Below are 18,693 nucleotides of genomic sequence, written 5' to 3' on the forward strand. Positions count from 1 at the left end.
TGAGCTCCTCTTCCCCTGTTCACTCCCTGTTTGAGTGATTGGTGCTTGTTGTTGCTTGGTCGTTGGCATTCGAATCACTTGTTTCACTAATGTGACGAGTCTTGACTGCAGGTTTTTGTGTGTTGTTGCTATGTTTGATTGCTGATGTTGTTGCGTGGAATTGTTAATGTGTGAGTGGTGCCAGTTTGTGACCGTGTGGTTGATGCCACTGCTTGCTTCCCACCGTCATTTCAAAGCGCCTGGGCATCACGTCCGGTTAGGGCAACTCTCGTGAACATGTTTGGATGCGAAGCTCATCAAATCTCGTGAACATGTTTGGATGTGTCAGGGATAGGGGCAGACACAATCGAACTAGAGTCATCAAATGTTCATCCTTTGTTTTTATGTTCTATACATGAAGTACTCAAAACAATCAAGGATAAACAACATAATTCTTAAGCAATTGAAATAAAATTATTCCAATCTAAACATAAAGTTTTGAAATAAAATAGATCAAGTTTAAATTCATCTTAGTCAGACACATGTTTTAATTGTCCATTTGAAAGAAAGATGGTCAACTAGATCATTCCGTAGTTGCTCATGAGTTTGTTGATATTGAATTTGATGTTGCATTTTGATAAAATCTAAAATTTCGTAGATTCTACTTCAGTTTTGCTCTAGAAGCTGGATATTATCACCCACGTTTGAAGAATCCAGACCTTGGTGAACTCCATCATTCCCATCCTCCACAATCATGTTGTGCATGACTACACAAGATGTCTTCACCTCCCATAATGCCCTTGGATCCCATAATTTAACAGGTCCGCAAACAACTGTAAAACATGCTTGAAGCACTCGAAATGCCCTCTCATCATCCTTTCTAGTAACTTGTCTTTGGGTAAGTGACATCTTTTTCTACCTCTTGGGTCGGAGATGGTCTTCACAAAAGTCGCACCTGGATCTTAGACTATCACGGAGATAGTACCACCATTTTGTAGACATGACCATTGATGGTATAGCTGCACTGACGAGCTCCACACACACACCTTGCAAATAATGGAGACTGCTACAACACGTTGATGTCATTGTGATACCTAAGCATGCCAAAGAAAGAGTGCTAATTTTGTAAGGCATGCGATCCAACTGCTTCAAGAATGATGGCGGGCCTTTTGCAATGGCCTTGGTTTGTTGAGCATATGGGCAATTCTTTTATTTTCGATGCATACGATCCATGGATCCTAGCATACCTATAAATCCTCATGATTCTCCAATTGCCATGAGCATTGTTGTGTCTGTGGGAGTTGGTTCTCTCAAGTACCCCGCTCCAAACACCTGCACCATTGCAGTGGTAAATCTGACCATCACTTCAAGGCATGTGCTTTCAGACATCCAGAGGTCCTGATCGCACAAATTTGCGGCAGTGCCATAGGCAATAGGTATGTACATCATGGTAGATGATATCAAACAATTGTCGCCGCATCCAAAATCAATGGCGCAAATAGAGCTCGAATGGTGCATCAGGGGCAAAGTAGTCGTTGACCAACATCAGATGCCCTCGTGCCCTATTCAATTTGACAATCGATGTCACTTTGTTGAACCCTTGTAGTTTGAGAACATTCTCCTCCACAAGTACCGCGTCTGCAAGTACTGTCATCATCATCATCATCATCATCGTCGTCGTCGTCGTCGTCGTTGTTTCATCTTCATATTCCTTCTCCTCACCTGATGAAGACGACTCCATGAACTCGTTGTTGAAGTACTCCTTGTCCGAATCCATCGTGTTTGTGTAACACCTCGAGACCGATGTGTCAGGTGTCTTCCAGTTATTCGCTGACATTGCCATATCAATCGCTTGCTTGTTGCATCTTGTCATGTCATCATGTGCATTGCATCATCATGTTTTCAAAACTTGCATCCGTCCAGGTCTCCTCGTTCTCTCCGTTGTCCGTTCTGAGCCCAACCACACTTGCACGCACCCGCGGCACCTCCGAAATATTATTTTATAAGTGGCTGGAAAATATTCTTGGAATGGGTTGAAAGTTGGCATGCAATGTTGTTATGTTGTTAGTAGGTCGCCTGCCAAGTTTCATCGCATTCGGAGTTCGTTTGATGCCCCAATGGATAACAATAGCGACAATATAGTCGATCAAATCGGCGGACGTTTTCGGTCTCGGAAAACTGTTGCCGGGCTTTCCCTCTTTTCCTCCCTATACCATCTACATAGTCCGCTATCAACCGCCAGGCCCTGAAACCCCTCCTTGCATCAGTGCATCGAACCCCTCGCGCGCGTCCGAAAGTTGTCCCGAACCCGACCCAGACAGTCGTCACTGTTGGGTCCGGATCATCCCCGAACATCTATAAAATATCATCGTTTTATTTATTGGGCTCCCTAGCCTATTTGTTCTCATCCCTCGGATTTCGATCGAAAGATCTAAACATCTCTTCTTCCCATATATATAGTCTATCCCTAGTCCGTTTTGGACCAAACCCTATCTCCTACGGATCCTCCGCGCCGCCGCCGCCCACTGACCATCTCCCTCGGGATCCCTCCCGATCCACCCACTCGGTCTCCCCCTTCCTCGGGTCTTGTCCGATTCGTCCAATCGATCCAAAATCCACCGGGTCAACCACCACCACCTCCTCTCGATCCATCCTCGCACCCGAGCAGGAGCGCTCGGTCTCGTCTCCCTGCGCCGTCGTGCACCCCGCGTCCCCGAGCACCTTCCCCCTCGCTGCCCAACGGCGCTTCCGACCAGCAACACCAGCGCCTCGCGCCCGAACGCCCGCCGCCGGCAGCAATGGCCAGCAGATGAGCGTCGTCCCCATTCCCCTTTTCTTCCCGTGCTCTCTGTCCTCCTTTTCCCTCTCCCTTGACTTTCTCTCTCTTTTGCCCTCTGTACAGGACTGCAGCCATGGCCACCGTCGTTGCCTCCTACCTCGCCTCGGTTCCGCCACCAGTGAAGGCCGAACGCTGCCGCAGGAGCAGCTATGAATTCGCCGTTTCCCACTCCTCCTGCCACATCAGCCGCGTTTCCCCGTCCCCGGCGTCGACGTGGAGCCGCGCCAAGACGTCCCCGCTGCTCTGCTTCCTGATGAATGGAGGACATGCACCATCTTCTTCAGCTCCGCCTGAACGCCACCTTGCCGAAGAGCCCATGCCAGGGTCATCCTCTTCTTCTGACCCGACGCCGTCCCAGGAGCTTGCCGTCAGATCCGGCGATCGCCTCCCGTTCCCGTCGCTCCGCCGTGCGCCAATTCCCTGCTGCCGCCGTCGTGCCCTGCTTCCGCTCCTCCCGCTTGCCTCTGTACGCGAGGAAAGCAAGCGAACAACCGCGTGCGTTGACCGTGCCCGCGTGGCCCACAACGCCAAGTCACAGCCAGACCCGCCGGCCTGCTGCAGCACCGACTGGGCCTCAACCCACTGGGTGAGGCCACACCCGAGCGCCTTTTTTTGTTTTCCTCCTGTTGGGCCAAGTCTCAGATGCGGCCCGATTCATGTTTTTTTTCGTGGAATGAATTTAGAAATTATTCCAGAGACTGCAGTTTTTCAGAAAAACCCTTAATGTTCATGCATATAATAACTTCAGAACCGTGCATCGGATTAAAATAAGTTAATATGAAACATGCTTAGAATTTTGTCTAGTTTCATAATTTCCAACTTTGATCCATGTTTAAAATGCTGTTTTCATATAATTTGCCTATTCCCATGGTAAAATGCTTTAATTCATAACTAAATAACCGTAGCTCGGTTTTAAATAAAATTTATATGTAAATGGGGTAAAAAATGCCTAGTTTAACATGGTGCACTCATCTAGCATGTTTAACAACTCTAAAATTTGGTTTAGGTCAGAACAATACCAAATCCGTAAATATGCACATGAGAATTTTCTGGACTTGCTGCTTGTTGTTCCGGCCTCATTTAAACTTGCCTAGATAGGTAGTTTTACTATGCTTCACCTTTTGCCATGTTTAACAACATTTAATATTGATGGGTACCTAAACGAGATAGAACTAAATAAGTCTCGGGTCCACTTAACTTGTAGTTTTGCTTGTGCACTTTGCCATACCATGCCTCATTAAACCGAACATGCATCATACTTGATTGTGCATCATGCCATTATTATGTGATGGGTGTTTACTGTGTTGTTTGCTTCTTTTCAGTGTTGTTTCTTTGGGTTAGTTCCGTTAACGTCACGTTTGTGAGGATCCGTTCGACTACGTCCGTTTGTCTTCTTCATGGACTCGTTCTTCTTTCTTGCGGGATCTCAGGCAAGATGACCATACCCTCGAAATCACTTCTATCTTTGCTTGCTAGTTGCTCGCTCTATTGCTATGCCGCGATACCTACCACTTGCTATATCATGCCTCCCATATTGCCATGTCAAGCCTCTAACCCACCTTGTCCTAGCAAACCGTTGTTTGGCTATGATACCACTTTGCTCAGCCCCTCTTATAGCGTTGCTAGTTGCAAGTGAAGCTGAAGTTTGTTCCATGTTGGGACATGGATATGTTGGGATATCACAATATCTCTTATTTAATTAATGCATCTATATACTTGGCAAAGGGTGGAAGGCTCGGCCTTATGCCTGGTGTTTTGTTCCACTCTTACCGCCCTAGTTTCCGTCATACCGGTGTTATGTTCCTTGATTTTGTGTTCCTTACGCGGTTGGGTTATAATGGGAACCCCTTGACAGTTCCCTTTGAATAAAACTCCTCCAACAAGGCCCAACCTTGGTTTTACCATTTGCCTCACCGCCACCTACTTTTCCCTTGGGAGTCGCGCTCCCGAGGGTCATCTTTATTTTAACCCCCCCGGGCCAGTGCTCCTTTGAGTGTTGGTCCAAACTAGAGCCCCTTGTAGCGCCACCTCGGGGAAACTTGAGGGTTGGTTTTAGTTGTACAGATTGCTTATCCGGTGTGCCCTGAGAACGAGATATGTGCAGCTCCTATCGGGATTTGTCGGCACATTCGGGCGACTTTGATGGTCTTGTTTTACCATTGTCGAAATGCCTTGTAACCGGGATTCCGAGTCTGATCGGGTCGTCCTGAGAGAAGGAATATCCTTCGTTAACCGTGAGAGCTTGTGATGGGCTAAGTTGGGATACCCCTGCAGGGTTTTGAACTTTCGAAAGGCGTGCCCGCGGTTATGGGCAGATGGGAATTTGTTAATATCCGGTTGTAGAGAACTTGACACTTGACTTAATTAAAATGCATCAACCACGCGTGTAGCCGTCATGGTCTATTTCCGGCGGAGTCCGGGAAGTGAACACGGTTCTTGGGTTATGCTTGGACGTAAGTAGTTTCAGGATCACTTCTTGATCACTTCTAGTTCACGACCGTGCTTTGCTTCTCTTCTCACTCTCATTTGCGTAAGTTAGCCACCATATATGCTTAGTGCTTGATGCAGCTACACTTCATTACCTTACCCTACCCATAAGCTTAAATAGTCTTGATCTCGCGGGTGTGAGATTGCTGAGTCCTCGTGACTCACAGATACTTCCAAACAGTTGCAGGTCCCGGTGATACCAGTGCAGGTGACGTAACCCAGCTCAAGTGGGAGCTCGATGAAGATCGTGTTCGTTGTGTTGTTTCGTTTCCAGTTGATCAGTAGTGGAGCCCAGTCGGGGCGATCGGGGATCTAGCATTAGGGGTTGTCTTTCTTTATTTGGTTTCGTAGTCGGACCTTGATTGTATTCTGGATGATGTAATGCTATATTTATATATTGTGTGAAGTGGCGATTGTAAGCCAACTCTTTATCCCTTTCTTATTCAGTATATGGGATGTGTAAAGATTACCCCTCTTGAGACATGCCTACCATGTGGTTATGACTCTAAGTCGTGCTCCGACACGTGGGAGATATAGCCGCATCGTGGGTGTTACAGTTTGCCTCAAAGTAAACAATGAGAATGGTAACATAATTTGGCAACAACACTTGGCTAAACACTTGTCGGACATGGTGTCTTCCATGGACGGTAACGGCAGGGCACATGCCGTATCCGGGATGAAACGACGATGTAGTCAAAGGTGGGAAGGCGCATGGATGGAGCAGCGGAGGTCCGACAAAGCCTAGGCATAGGTCAAGGTAGTATAGTGGCGACGTTGGTTATCGAGGGAGAAGATACGAATCACAGGGGAGGGACGAAGTGGGGGGGGGGGGGTGATGACCCACAACTATAGGGGATCAATCGCAGTCCTTTCAATAAGAATGTCGAACCCAATGAGGATCAGAAGGAAATTACAAGCGCTTTTCAGCAAGGTATTTTTTGCAGGCACTGAAATTATCAGTAACAAATAGTTTTGTGATAAGATAATTCGTACGAGTAACAAGTAAAAAGTGTAACAAATGTGCAACAAGGTGTCCCAATCCTTTTTATAGCAAAGGCTAAGCCTGGACAAACTCTTATATAAAGCAAAGCGCTCCCAAGCACACATGAGAATTATTGTCAAGTTAGCTTTCATCATGCCCATATTATTCATGTTCATTACTTTGATAATTTGATATGTGGGTGGACCGGTGCTTGGGTGCTGTCCTTACTTGGACAAGCCTCCCACTTATGATCAACCCCTCTCGCAAGCATCTGCAACTATGGAAGAAGAATTAAGACAACTCTAACCATATCATGAAACATGTGGATCCAAATCAGCCCCTTATGAAGCAACACATAAACTAGGGTTTAAGCTTCTGTCACTCTAGCAACCCATCATCTACTTATTACTTCCAAATGCCTCCCCTATGCCCAAATCATGGTGAAGTATCATGTATTCGACGCTCACATAACACCACCAGAGGAAAGACAACATACATCTCATCAAAATATCAAACGAATACCAAATTCACATGATTACTTATAACAGGACTTCTCCCATTTCCTCAGGAACAAATGTAACTACTCACAAAGCATGTTCATGTTCAAGATCAGAGGGGTATTGAATATCATTAAGGATCTGAATATATGATCTTCCACCAAATAAACCAACTAGCATCAACTACAAGGAGTAATCAACACTACTAACAACCAACATGTACCAATATGAGGTTTTGAGACAAAGATTGAATACAAGAGATGAACTAGGGTTTGAGAGGAGATCATGCTGATGAATATTGACCCCCTCTCGATGAGAGGATCGTTGCCGATGATGATGACTCCGATTTCCCCCTCCGGGAGGAAAGTTTCCCCGGCAGAACAACCCCGTCGGAGCCCTAGATTGCTTCTGCCCAGGTTCTGCCTCGAGATGGCGGCGCTTCGTCCCGGAAGCTCTCTTTTAATTTTTTCTAGGTCAAAACGCTTCATATAGTAGAAGATGGACACTGGAGACTTGCCAGGGGGCTCACAAGCCCTAGGGGCAGGGCTCGCCCCCAGGCTTGTGGCCACCTGGTGGGTCCTCCTCTGGTATTTGTTTGCCCAATATTTTGTATATATTCCAAAATTATTCTCCGTAAATTTTCAGGACTTGGAGTTGTGCAGAATAAGTCTCTCAGATTTTCTCCTCTCCGGTCCAAAATTCCAGCTGCCGACATTCTCCCTCTTCATGTAAATCTTGTAAAATAAGAGAGAAAAGGCATAAGTATTGTACCATAATGTGTAATAACAACCCATAAGGCAATAAATATCAACATAAAAACATGATGCAAAATGAACGTATCAACTCCCCCAAGCTTAGACCTCGCTTGTCCTCAAGCGAAAGCCGAAATTGATAAATATGTCCACATTTTTAGAGATAGAGGTGTCGATAAAAATAAAATACGAACACGAGGGCATCATGATCATTTTTAGAACAACAACATATTGTCATATAATTTCTTATGCCAAGGTGATAAATCATTCACAAGGTAAAGTATGAAACAAAAACTTTATTGAAAACTAACAAACTATGATCTTAGTCATTGAAGCAATTGCAATTTATCATAATATCGGAAAGAGTCAATATAAGAGCCATTTATAGCAAGCCCAGATACTCAACCATCTTTTAGTCTTTCACAATTGCTAACACTCACGCGATACTTATGAGATCAAAGCCTCAATCGGATATAGAGAAAGATAGGGGCTTATAGTTTTGCCTCCCAACCTTTTACCTCAAGGGTAATGTCAACAACAATACTTTATGATACCCTACATCCGAGTGGATATATATGTTTGGATCTTTCCCCAACACATAGTGCTTGCCAAAAAGAAAAGATGTAAAAAGGAAAGGTGAAGATCACCTTGCCTCTTGTATAAAGGTAGAAGGTAAAAGTAAAAAATAGGCCCTTCGCAGAGGGAAGCATTGTCATGCGCTTTTATGGTTGGATGCACAAAATCTTAATGCAAAAGAACGTCACTTTATATTGTCGCTTGTGATAAAAACTTTATTATGCAGTTCGTTGCTTTTATTTCTTCCATATCACAAGTTCGTATAAATCTTATTTTCCTCACACTAAAAGATCATACATATTTAGAGAGCATTTTTTATTGCTTGCACCGATGACAACTTACTTGAAGGATCTTACTCAATCTCCATAGGTAGGTATAGTGGACTCTCATGGCAAAACTGGGTTGATGGATTTTGGAAGCACAAGTAGTATCTCTACTTGGTGCAAAAGATTTGGCTAGCATAGGATTAGAAGCAAGTTCTACATGTTGGAGGATCCATGACAATATAACTTCTATTCAGATATAAGAAAACATAACCCATTATGTTGTCTTCCTTGTCCAACATCAACTTATTAGCATATAATATTTTAATGAGTTCTCACAATTATAAAAGATGTCCAAGATAGTATATTTATATGTGAAACCTCTCTTTCTTCATTACTTCTTATTAATTGCAACAATGACCAATACTATGTTTGTCAACCTTCAACAAAATTTTATTCATCATACTCTTTATATGTGAGGTCATCACTTCCCATAAGATCATTATATTATCTTTTTATTTCTTTTCTTCTTTTCCAAGATCAAGGCAAGAAAGTAAAGCCCTCACTCCAAAATACTCTTTATTATATAACTCACAAACCCGATTACATAGATAGATCACAAAGCAAAACTCAAAGACTAGATCATGCTAAAAACAAAAGACTTTATTCTACTAAACCAATATATAACCAAAAGGATCGAACTAAGGAAAACGATAAAGGTAAAGATGTGACGATGATATGATATCGGGGCACCTCCCCCAAGCTTGGCACAAGCCAAGGGGAGTGCCCATACCCATGTAATCAAATTTCCTTCTTCGGAGGTGGTGATGATGGGGTTGATGATGATGTGTCTGTCAGCTTCATTAAGGTACCCTTCAGGACTTGCAATTCTTGGAGTACACGTTGGAGCATATCTGCATTCTTTTGAATTTCCTCCAAAAGATGCTTATTTTCAGGCCACCAAGAACCATTCCCTGCATCACTTTCACTTAGACGGGATATATCCCAATGGGAGGGTATATGTGCACAAGGAGTATTCTCCACTCCGTAGTTATGAACCAAATTATGAAAGTTGTTCCAATGTAACCTATGTAAGGGCCTCCTAGGGGGAAGCCTTGCTCGTATCTCTTGGCCTTCATGGTTACTTGTAGTCCCTATTGCTTGGTGGGGATTCAGAGTAGTGGAGATGCCAGCCAGAGTGCCTCTCTCTGAAGCCGGAGGGTGAACCTCAAGTGAATCCCCCTCATCCTCCTCCATCGTGACTTCCTCGGAATCCTCCCTCCAGAGTTCCATCTGCATCAACCAAGCATCGTCTTCCACATTATTGGAGGAGGAAGAAGACATGATGCCTGGCCATGAGAACTCATGTAGAAAACAGCTCAAAACAAGAACACGGGATATTGTCGTGGTACGGTGGTTAAAACCTTCGGGAGGTTATATGATGAATTTTTATCGTGCATAACAAGTATTCTGGGAGAAAACATAGTCCGGAGGGCACACGAGGTGTCCACAAGCCAGGGAGGCGCGCCCAGGGAGGTAGGGCGTGCCCCCACGGCTTGTCGCCTCCTCGTGCGCTATTCAGACTACTTCTTATTTTTGTATTTTTTTAAATATTCCAAAATGAAGCAAAATTGCCATTGGAGGACTTTTGGAGTCAGTTTACTTACCGTATCACATACCTATTGCCTTTTCAGGGCTCTGGACCATTTTGGAAAGTTTCCCTTATGTACTCCTCCGGTGTTATGGTATTAATAATATTGGTTTCGACATTTATGGGATCATCTGAGATATAATGTTTGATTCTTTGCCCATTTACCACCTTCGGGTTGGTACCCTCGGCATTGTTGATCTTGATGGCACCAGAACAATAAACTTCCTTGATAATGTAAGGCCCTTTGCATTTAGAGAGAAGTTTTCCTGCAAAAAATCTTAAACAAGAAATGTATAGCAAAACATGGCCACCTACATTGAATTCACGCTTTTGTGTCCTTCTGTCATGCCATCTTTTAACTTTTTCTTTAAACAATTTGGCATTTTCATAGGCTTGGGTTCTCCATTCATTAAGTGAGCTAATGTCAAATAAGCTCTTCTCACCGGCAAGTTTGAAATCATAGGTGAGCTCTTTAAATTAATTGCCCAATAAGCCTTATGTTCAAGTTCAAGAGGTAAGTGACATGCTTTTCCATAAACCATTTTATATGGAGACATACCCATAGGATTTTTATAAGCACTTTTGTAAGCCCATAGTGCATCATCAAGTTTCTTAGACTAATTCTTTCTAGATATATTAACAATCTTTTGCAAGATCAATTTTATTTCCCTATTGCTTAATTCTACTTGACCACTAGAGTGAGGATGATAAGGAGATGCAATTATATGGCTAACATCATACTTAGCAAGCAATTTACGGAAAGCACCATGAATAAAGTGTGAACCACCATCAGTCGTTAAATATCTAGGGACTCCAAATCTCGGAAAAATAACTTCTTTAATAAGCATTTTAATAGAAGTATTGTGATCACCACTACAAGTTAGAATGGCTTCTACCCACTTAGTAACGTAATCAACAAAAACTAAAATATGTGTATACCCATTAGAGGATAGAAAATGTCCCATATAATCAAATTCCCAGACATCAAATGTTTCAATAATAAGTGAATAATTCATAGGCATTTTCCGACGCCTACTAATATTACCAATCCTTCGACATTCATCACAAGACAAGACAAACCCCAAGAGGAACCTAGTCTTACCCCTGCAAAGTGCAATGCAGAAAGTGGTTTGAACCCAGGACCTCTTGACACAAGTGGGGAGGACTTCACCACTGCGCCAGGCCCGCCCTCTTAATAGTACATATTTTATGTGACTTAAAAATCATATCATTAATAACTTATATAGAATACAAATCCAATGTTACACATAAGCTTTTTTCAATGCAGTATAATCAAAATCGCTCACATACACTCATCTTTACAAGTGCACGCAAGTACACTCTATCCCTATGAGTACCTCCAAGAGACTGAGCCGGCATAACATTTTAAGATTTTACGAAGTCGTCATAAAGGCCTCACAATCGAGGGGAACGAACATCACCGAAAGCCCGAAATGAATTCAGGAAAGTGTGAGAACCAATGTAAGTCTAGGACGTGAACCCTGGTGGGCTAAAGATAGCACTGTCCCCCTAACCATCCAACCACATGTTTGATTCACTATCATTAATAACCATATCCGCACCAACCATCTCATGACACCACATGGACGACAAGATTCTTCGATAGCAACGCCTTCAGGAAGGGAGCGATACTCAAGCATCGCCGTCACTAGATCCAACCACCAAGGCCAGAATCTAGGTTTTCACCCTGAAGAATCAATCCAAGCATATCCGAACAATGCCTTCAACAAGGTAACGACGTAAAACAAACATCGCCATTGCCAGGTCAGACCTAGGCTTTCACCCCGAAGCTCAAGACCAGGTGCTCGAGTAGCACCACCATCGAAGTCACTTGAGTATTGTCGTCATCACTTTTCCACGATCCCAGCAGCTACATACATTGTCGCCGTCGCCGCGCAACCATTCCTCTGTGTCAAGTTGTCGTCCATAATTTGCATCTCACTATCGAAATCAACCATTCGATCTTAAGAGATAAACACACGCGAAGATCTTTGGTGGCCACATAACTGTGGAGCCGTAGAAGGTCACAAAGCACACTCTGCAATCACCCCCACTTGACCGACCGGATCTTAGATCACCACCACCATCTGTGGACCGTAGCGTTGCCGGCCGGTCAACGCCCGTGCGAAAGTCCAGCTCCTCACCGCCACAGTCCATCTCCGAGCAGAGAACCCGATGCATGCTGGCCCCTGCGCCAAATCCGTCCGGATCTGGCCCGGAACCATGATCGGCCCCCACACAGACGTCCGCGCAGCAGCACCCGAGCCCAGCATGAGGGAGCCCCGGCGCCATCGGCACCACACACCCACGCAGCCACGAGGACGCCCGCCCGCAACAGCATGCTTCATGGCTCGGCGCCGCTACGTTCCCCGTCTGGCCATGCTTTGCCGAGAAATGCTACACTTACACCCTGATTCCTACTGAATATTGTTACGGGCTGAGCTATGAAACATTGATTGGAAAGCGGGAGGGGATGGGACCCGCACTGAAAATCAGGGGTGGGAAGAGATTGGTGGAGAAAAGTCCGTAGGTGATTTCCGTGTCATGTTGTCTGTAAGTGTAGAATTATTGTGCTTTGCCACTGCTATGCCATGACACATAGTGTCGGATACCTCGCTGATGCTGCAACCTGCTTTGGACGATCGCGCGGGTGAGTGCAATGCGCCGCCACCGCTGTTTCCAGATCGCCATCATGCTGCTACCATCAGCTATTGCGTGATTGCGTATGGCCGCAGCTGAGCACAAAGCCGCTCACCGCTGTTACTGCTTTTTATTCCGCCATCATGCAGCTGCTGATTGTTCATGCATCTGCCCTTCTTGCCGCCGTCGCTGCCGAGGATGGCCTCCATGGAACCACCCGGATCCTCGCCGCCACCATGGCTGCTTAGGCTTTGCCCGGGAGCAGCATCCGGCAGCGGCGAGGAGAGGAAGATCGGATCGGGAGGATCAGAAATTTTAGATCGCGATCGCCTCCCGTGTACAGATTATATAAAGTACTTCACGATGAATCTAGACTAAATTTCACAAGACAGTACCAAATCGAAAATCCTAGACTTACGGGATGGTTTTACGGAAGTGTGCCACGGGGTGTACGTGTCCCACACTCATTAATCAACTCCCCCGTGAAATTCACGAGGTGGGCCTTTCTTTTCCTCCTATTTGCAATGGCAAGTTGACAACTCAGCCTGTAAGCTTGCTTCTCTATAAATCTGTCCGTAGCTCTAGCAAAACTCGTACCATCTTTTGTACGATTAACACAACTTCTGACCGCCCGCCCGTATGTTTGAAAAGACAGCATACGTAAACCAGCTGTAGAAATCCCGGCCATCAGCATGTACGTCCGTCTCTCGCGAGCAAAGCTACGTCTACGGGCAGATTATTACTTACCGCTTAAGCTGATGTGGCAGGATTTGATTGGAGAAGGAAAGGAAAGGGGCCCACCCAGTAAAAATCATGCGGGGTTTATTAGCTGAGGTTGGAGAGGCCCGTAGGCAATTGTTGTAGGTGTAGCATTTTGGGTGTCTCTTTATCTTCGTCTAGTTTCTTGTTCTTTCTTCTTCCTTCCGTTTCCCTTGTGAGTCTGCGAAGCCTCCGCGGGACTAGATACAAAGGGCGAGGCAGCCGCGGAAGGATACTACAAAGCACGCGCGAGAGGGAGACACGGTAAGGATATCCACTATGACGACGACGAGGAGGAAACGAGACGACAGACGCAGCGTCCTCGTTGCCTCCGTCTGCCTCTTCCTCCTCCTTCTCCTACCCTCTGCCGCTTCGTCCTCCTCCTCCTCCAGCTCCCTTCGGCAGCAGAGCAAGATCATCACCCATCTCCCCGGCTTCGACGGCCCCCTCCCCTTCCAGCTCCAAACGGGGTAGGGGGTACTACCTTACCTCTGGCTTTCTCCACTTGACAAACTGATTGATTTATTTCTCGTGTGACATGCATGTATCGCATGACGTCGCAGGTACGTCGAGGTGGACGAGAGCAATGGCGTCCGCCTCTTCTACTACTTCATCCGGTCGGAGAGGGATCCGGCGAAGGACCCCGTCATGATCTGGCTGACCGGCGGGCCAGGGTGCTCCGCCTTCTCCGGCCTTGTCTATGAGATCGGTAGGTAACCGAACTCTTCAAGTCCAGAACCATCGCCTCGTCTCCATCCGTCTTCCTTTCTCTTCCATTTTTAGGTACCGTGCATCTATATCTGTCGCAATCAAACTTCATATGTATCCACGAAAACTGTGACTTTTTTTGAGGGTCGCGAAAACTGAAACTAGCACTACTCGGTGTGGCTTTGTTCGCATGCCTTGTGCAGGGAAAATATCAGGTGCTCCCACACTTTAAATGCTTCCATCATGCTCCAAACTTCTAAAAATAAATTAGAATGTTTGAAAAAAATAAAATATTTTTTTGTGGGTGAATAAAATAATTTTTTGAATGTTCACAGGACATTTTTACAGAATCCCTAAAAAGTTCAAACTCAAATTCGAAATACACAAGGAGAAACAAAGAAGACAAATCTGCATGAATAGTGTCACAGACAAAAGCAAAAAATGACGCTATTCGCACCCATATTTCTCTTTTTTGTTTCTCCATGTGTATTTCAAATTTAGATTTGAAAATTTTAGGGAATGTGAACACATGTCTTATGAACATGCACAATGTTTTTTTTTTCACGGAAAATGCTAGCATGGGAACATTTGAGTGATGGGAGCACTGGATATGCAGTCACCTTCTAGGTGTCTCGAAGCAAATCCACTTCTACTACTGCTTGAATGGAGAGCTGAACATTTTGGAAAGACAATGCGCTCATGTAGCACTAGCCAAAATTCGTGCAAAACATGCATACACCTTTTATATATCAGGGTCTCAACAATCAGGTATATATGTGCAGGCCCTCTGAGTTTCGATCGTCGCACCGCCGTCAATGGCTTTCCCAAGTTGCTCTACAAACCAGACTCATGGACCAAGGCAGGTTTCAGTCTCAAAATCTTCTTCATTCTTACTATTTTCATGATTCTGAGTCGCACATGGATCCCTCTGTCTTCCAGGTGAGCAATATCATCTTCATCGATTCCCCCGTTGGAACCGGCTTCTCGTACTCCAAAACAGAGGAAGGATACAAATCGAGTGATACCAAAGTTGTCACCCAAATTGTCATCTTCATCAGAAAGGTCACACTTCCTCCTCAATCACCCAACCACCACTAGTACTAATGAATTGCAAATGCTTATTGTTCTTGCATGTACGTGTTGCAGTGGTTTGATGAGCACCCAGAGTTCTTGTCGAATCCTTTTTATGTTGCGGGTGATTCCTACTGTGGTATTACTGTGCCAGGCATCACCCTTGGAATAGCTAAAGGTAACTTCTATACATGCACAAGTTCTTCTCTCCTCCATACATATTTCATTTTCTTGTCTGAACAACTGGATGTATAACTTCTCCTAGGGATAGAAGATGGCAGTGGATCAGCTCTCAATCTAAAGGTTTGAAGACAATAGAGTGCAACTACCATGTTATGTATATGGATTTCTTTTCCGGCCCGCCTGTAGTACACAATTTTCAAATTTAGATTAGTTTGAACTTTTTCTCTCAATTTGAAGATGGTCCAGGCTGGCATTTGCCCGCCTGAGTTCCTAAAAAAAGCTAGACTATTTTGAACTATTTTCCTCTCAATTTTGAAATGGCTCAGGCGAGCATTTGCCCGCCGTAGTTCCCTCAAAACAAAGTTAGATTTGTTTGAACTTTCTTCCTCTCAAATTGGAAATGGTTCTGGCGGCATTTGCCTGCCGTAGTTCCCTCAAAAAAAAGTTTGATTAGTTTCTTTCTTCCCTGCTAATTTGGCATGTTATGACCAGGGCTATCTTGTGGGGAATCCAGTCACAGCTTATTGGTACTACGATAATCCAGCTAAAATTCCATTTGCGCACGGGAAGGGTCTCATATCTGACGAAATGTACCAGGTACCATCTTTTTTTTTCTTTTGAAAGGGAACTTGCTACTTGCATCCATGCGTGACCCCTCATCTATTAAGTCAGTTTTTTTTTAAAATAGAAAATCTACTGCAAAAAAGTTGTACCTTTATGTTTGTCTTTGCAGTTTACTTTATTACTATTTCCAGGAGTACAAAGAGAGCTGCAATGCATGGGAATTCAGCCAGGAGTGCACAAAAAGTCATGCTGCCATCGACGAGGTATCCGATTCTTTTGCAAAGCAAAGTTTTGCCTTTCATTTCTCCCAATTAGTGAGTCAGTATCAGCCAAGTTGCATTTTTGTGAAGTGTGTCAAGGACATATGCCCAAACCACATCCTGGAGCCCCTGTGCGCTTTCGCGAGCCCGCGTCCATACAATCTGAAACTGAATTCAAGCGCACGAGAGATGCTCCAGCTGCAGGAGGACTACACTGCCAGGGCCGGGCTTCAGCTGTCTGAGATTTCTGCAGAGTGTAGAGTTAGTAAACATAAACAGCACTACTCCCTCCGAATCCATATTAGTCTTCGCGGCATTAGTGTTGTACTAAAGCCGCGACAAGTAATATGGATCGAAGGGAGTATTAAATTTGCAGCACGATGTTTTCTTATCTGAGAGTATTTCGTGTTTCACCGCAGACCGCGGAATATATGCTGTCCATGATATGGGCGAACAATGACACTGTCAGAGAGGCTCTTGGTATCCACAAAGTAATTGACGTCTGAATACGCATTGCTGCTTCCTGCTTGATATGGTATGGTTGATCATGATATTCTTAAGTACATTGCAGGGAACGGTTCCTTCATGGCTAAGATGCAACTTCGACATACGGTACACCAACGATATTTTCAGTTCGGTGGAGCACCATCTGGATGTGACCACCAGAGGCTACAGAAGCCTGATCTACAGCGGCGATCATGACATGATTGTACCTTCCATCGGCACGCAGGCTTGGATCAAGTCTCTCAACTTCTCCGTTGTGGATGAGTGGAGACCGTGGTATGTCGATGCACAAGTTGCAGGGTGAGGATTGATTTGTCCGTCCGTCATAAGGGTGTTGCAACTGAATAGGCTGAGACTTGTTCTGATGGATGCTCACATGCGACTTTTTCTCAAGTGCAGATATACAAGGTCATACTCAAATAACCTCACCTTTGCAACTGTCAAGGTATGCCCTTGATGTCTTCTCTTTGCTACACCATATAAATGTGTAGTAATATTTTTGTTTGTGAAACAGGGCGGTGGACATACTGCTCCGGAGTACATGCCAAAGCAATGCCTTGCTATGTTTGCAAGGTGGCTTTCTGGTGAGCCTCTTTGATGGTGTACATGCAGCCTCCGGTGGTGGTTACTGTGTCCATCACGTTGTAACTACATTGTGTCATGTACCTTGGAGCTATAGCAATAGTTGTTAAAGCTTGATTCACAGATGCAAACTTTGTTCCGTTCAATGTATAACAATGAGTGGATATGGCTTTGTGCATCGCTTGACGTTTAAGTCGGGGGTAATCATCATTTTCGAAAAAAATAACAATGGGGGAATGTTCGCTGGTGGAAAGAAAAATAGAGCAGAAAAAGGTTGGTGGGCTTGCTTCGGTAACTATATGATGATATTATATAGCAGTACATACATAAATCTATAAACCGATATCTATCTGCCTCCGTAGATAAGACTCCATCCAACGACCGTAATCAATTTGCATCCCCATGTATTAACTAATAAAACATAGCATTGCATTCATAATAGTATTCGTCTAGCCCCGCCCTCATCATCGGGACAACATGTCGTCAATAATTTATCCGTCTACTAGATGTCGTCGACGCAGACCATAATCTGCATCCGCTTCTCGACTACCTCCCAAGCTCCGCGCCAACGTTGGAGCAAACGCCATCGCAACGACGGAGCCCGGGGACACGGGTCCACCATGAGGATGCCGCCGCCGCCACGCTATTCTTGCTTGAACAGACTGGTTTCCAAATCCATCCCCAACCATAGAACCGATGACCTCGTCAGATAAGGATTCGAAGAATCTTTATTTAGCGTTGTCATCATCGCCGCCGAAGCCAAGACAATGAACAACCTAAAAACCTAGACTACAAAGGAATAAAAACGATCCACTCGCATGGATCCGGCGACCACCCTCACCACCGACAACCGAGGTCGCCGACGGAGGGGAGCTGCTGGAGGACGGCGCTGAAAGATGACCTCTCCTGGCGGCGGCTAGGGTTCCAGCCGCCAGGACCAGAGAAAAACGATCTTCAGCAGAAAAAGGTTGGTGGTCGTGCTTACCCCCTATATGATGATATTACATAGCAGTACATACAACAATCGATAGAACGATATCTATCTGAATTGCTTCAGTCACTAGGTCAAATGAGTTCCGAAATTTCCGCTCCCCTGGGAGAGGCGACTCGGCGGCGTTTGGGCGCAGCGGAAGACGTCCAAGATCCGGCGCACAAGATTAGGAGATTCGAGGGAGTAAAAGGAGATTTGGAGATCAGATCGGATGCGGGCTCCTATCCCGATCCGTTGGGCCTCCGAGAGTCCTGGATGAGAACAAGGAATGCAGTACGAGATCTGGCAGGGAGGGGATCGCGGTCTGTGAAGAACAGAATCATATCAGAAGGAAATCAGATTTCTCCAAGGAGTGCATGCCTGGAAAGACTAGCAACCAGGATC

The 18,693-nt window shown here is 45.1% G+C and overlaps 2 protein-coding genes across 2 annotated transcripts; both read left to right on the top strand.

The window, feature by feature from the left end:
• The first annotated feature begins 2,475 nt into the window (after nucleotides 1-2,475).
• Nucleotides 2,476-4,371, top strand: LOC123107448 (uncharacterized). The gene is made up of 2 exons (XM_044529433.1): nucleotides 2,476-3,404; nucleotides 4,141-4,371. Exons 1-2 carry the CDS (start codon nucleotides 2,892-2,894, stop codon nucleotides 4,180-4,182), a joined length of 555 nt encoding a protein of 184 aa, XP_044385368.1. The 5' UTR covers nucleotides 2,476-2,891; the 3' UTR covers nucleotides 4,183-4,371.
• A 9,193-nt stretch (nucleotides 4,372-13,564) lies between these two features.
• Nucleotides 13,565-17,545, top strand: LOC123107449 (serine carboxypeptidase-like 15). Its single transcript, XM_044529434.1, has 13 exons — nucleotides 13,565-13,916; nucleotides 14,010-14,155; nucleotides 14,937-15,013; nucleotides 15,094-15,216; nucleotides 15,301-15,403; nucleotides 15,491-15,528; nucleotides 15,901-16,005; nucleotides 16,164-16,235; nucleotides 16,323-16,493; nucleotides 16,652-16,723; nucleotides 16,804-17,036; nucleotides 17,136-17,181; nucleotides 17,251-17,545. The coding sequence occupies exons 1-13, from the start codon at nucleotides 13,726-13,728 to the stop codon at nucleotides 17,332-17,334; spliced, it is 1,461 nt and encodes a 486-aa protein (XP_044385369.1). The 5' UTR covers nucleotides 13,565-13,725; the 3' UTR covers nucleotides 17,335-17,545.
• Nucleotides 17,546-18,693: the final 1,148 nt, after the last annotated feature.

The sequence above is a fragment of the Triticum aestivum genome, chromosome 5A (assembly GCF_018294505.1).
Source record: "Triticum aestivum cultivar Chinese Spring chromosome 5A, IWGSC CS RefSeq v2.1, whole genome shotgun sequence".
Lineage (NCBI taxonomy): Eukaryota > Viridiplantae > Streptophyta > Magnoliopsida > Poales > Poaceae > Triticum > Triticum aestivum.

Excerpts from the sequence above, each read along its gene's own strand:
- LOC123107448 (XM_044529433.1), top strand. The coding sequence starts at position 2,892 with ATGGCCACCGTCGTTGCCTCCTACCTCGCCTCGGTTCCGCCACCAGTG. Across the intron at positions 3,405-4,140 it reads ACTGGGCCTCAACCCACTGG|TGTTGTTTCTTTGGGTTAGT; the intron begins GTGAGGCCACAC and ends GCTTCTTTTCAG.
- LOC123107449 (XM_044529434.1), top strand. The coding sequence starts at position 13,726 with ATGACGACGACGAGGAGGAAACGAGACGACAGACGCAGCGTCCTCGTT. Across the intron at positions 15,404-15,490 it reads CACCCTTGGAATAGCTAAAG|GGATAGAAGATGGCAGTGGA; the intron begins GTAACTTCTATA and ends AACTTCTCCTAG. Across the intron at positions 16,006-16,163 it reads TATCTGACGAAATGTACCAG|GAGTACAAAGAGAGCTGCAA; the intron begins GTACCATCTTTT and ends TACTATTTCCAG.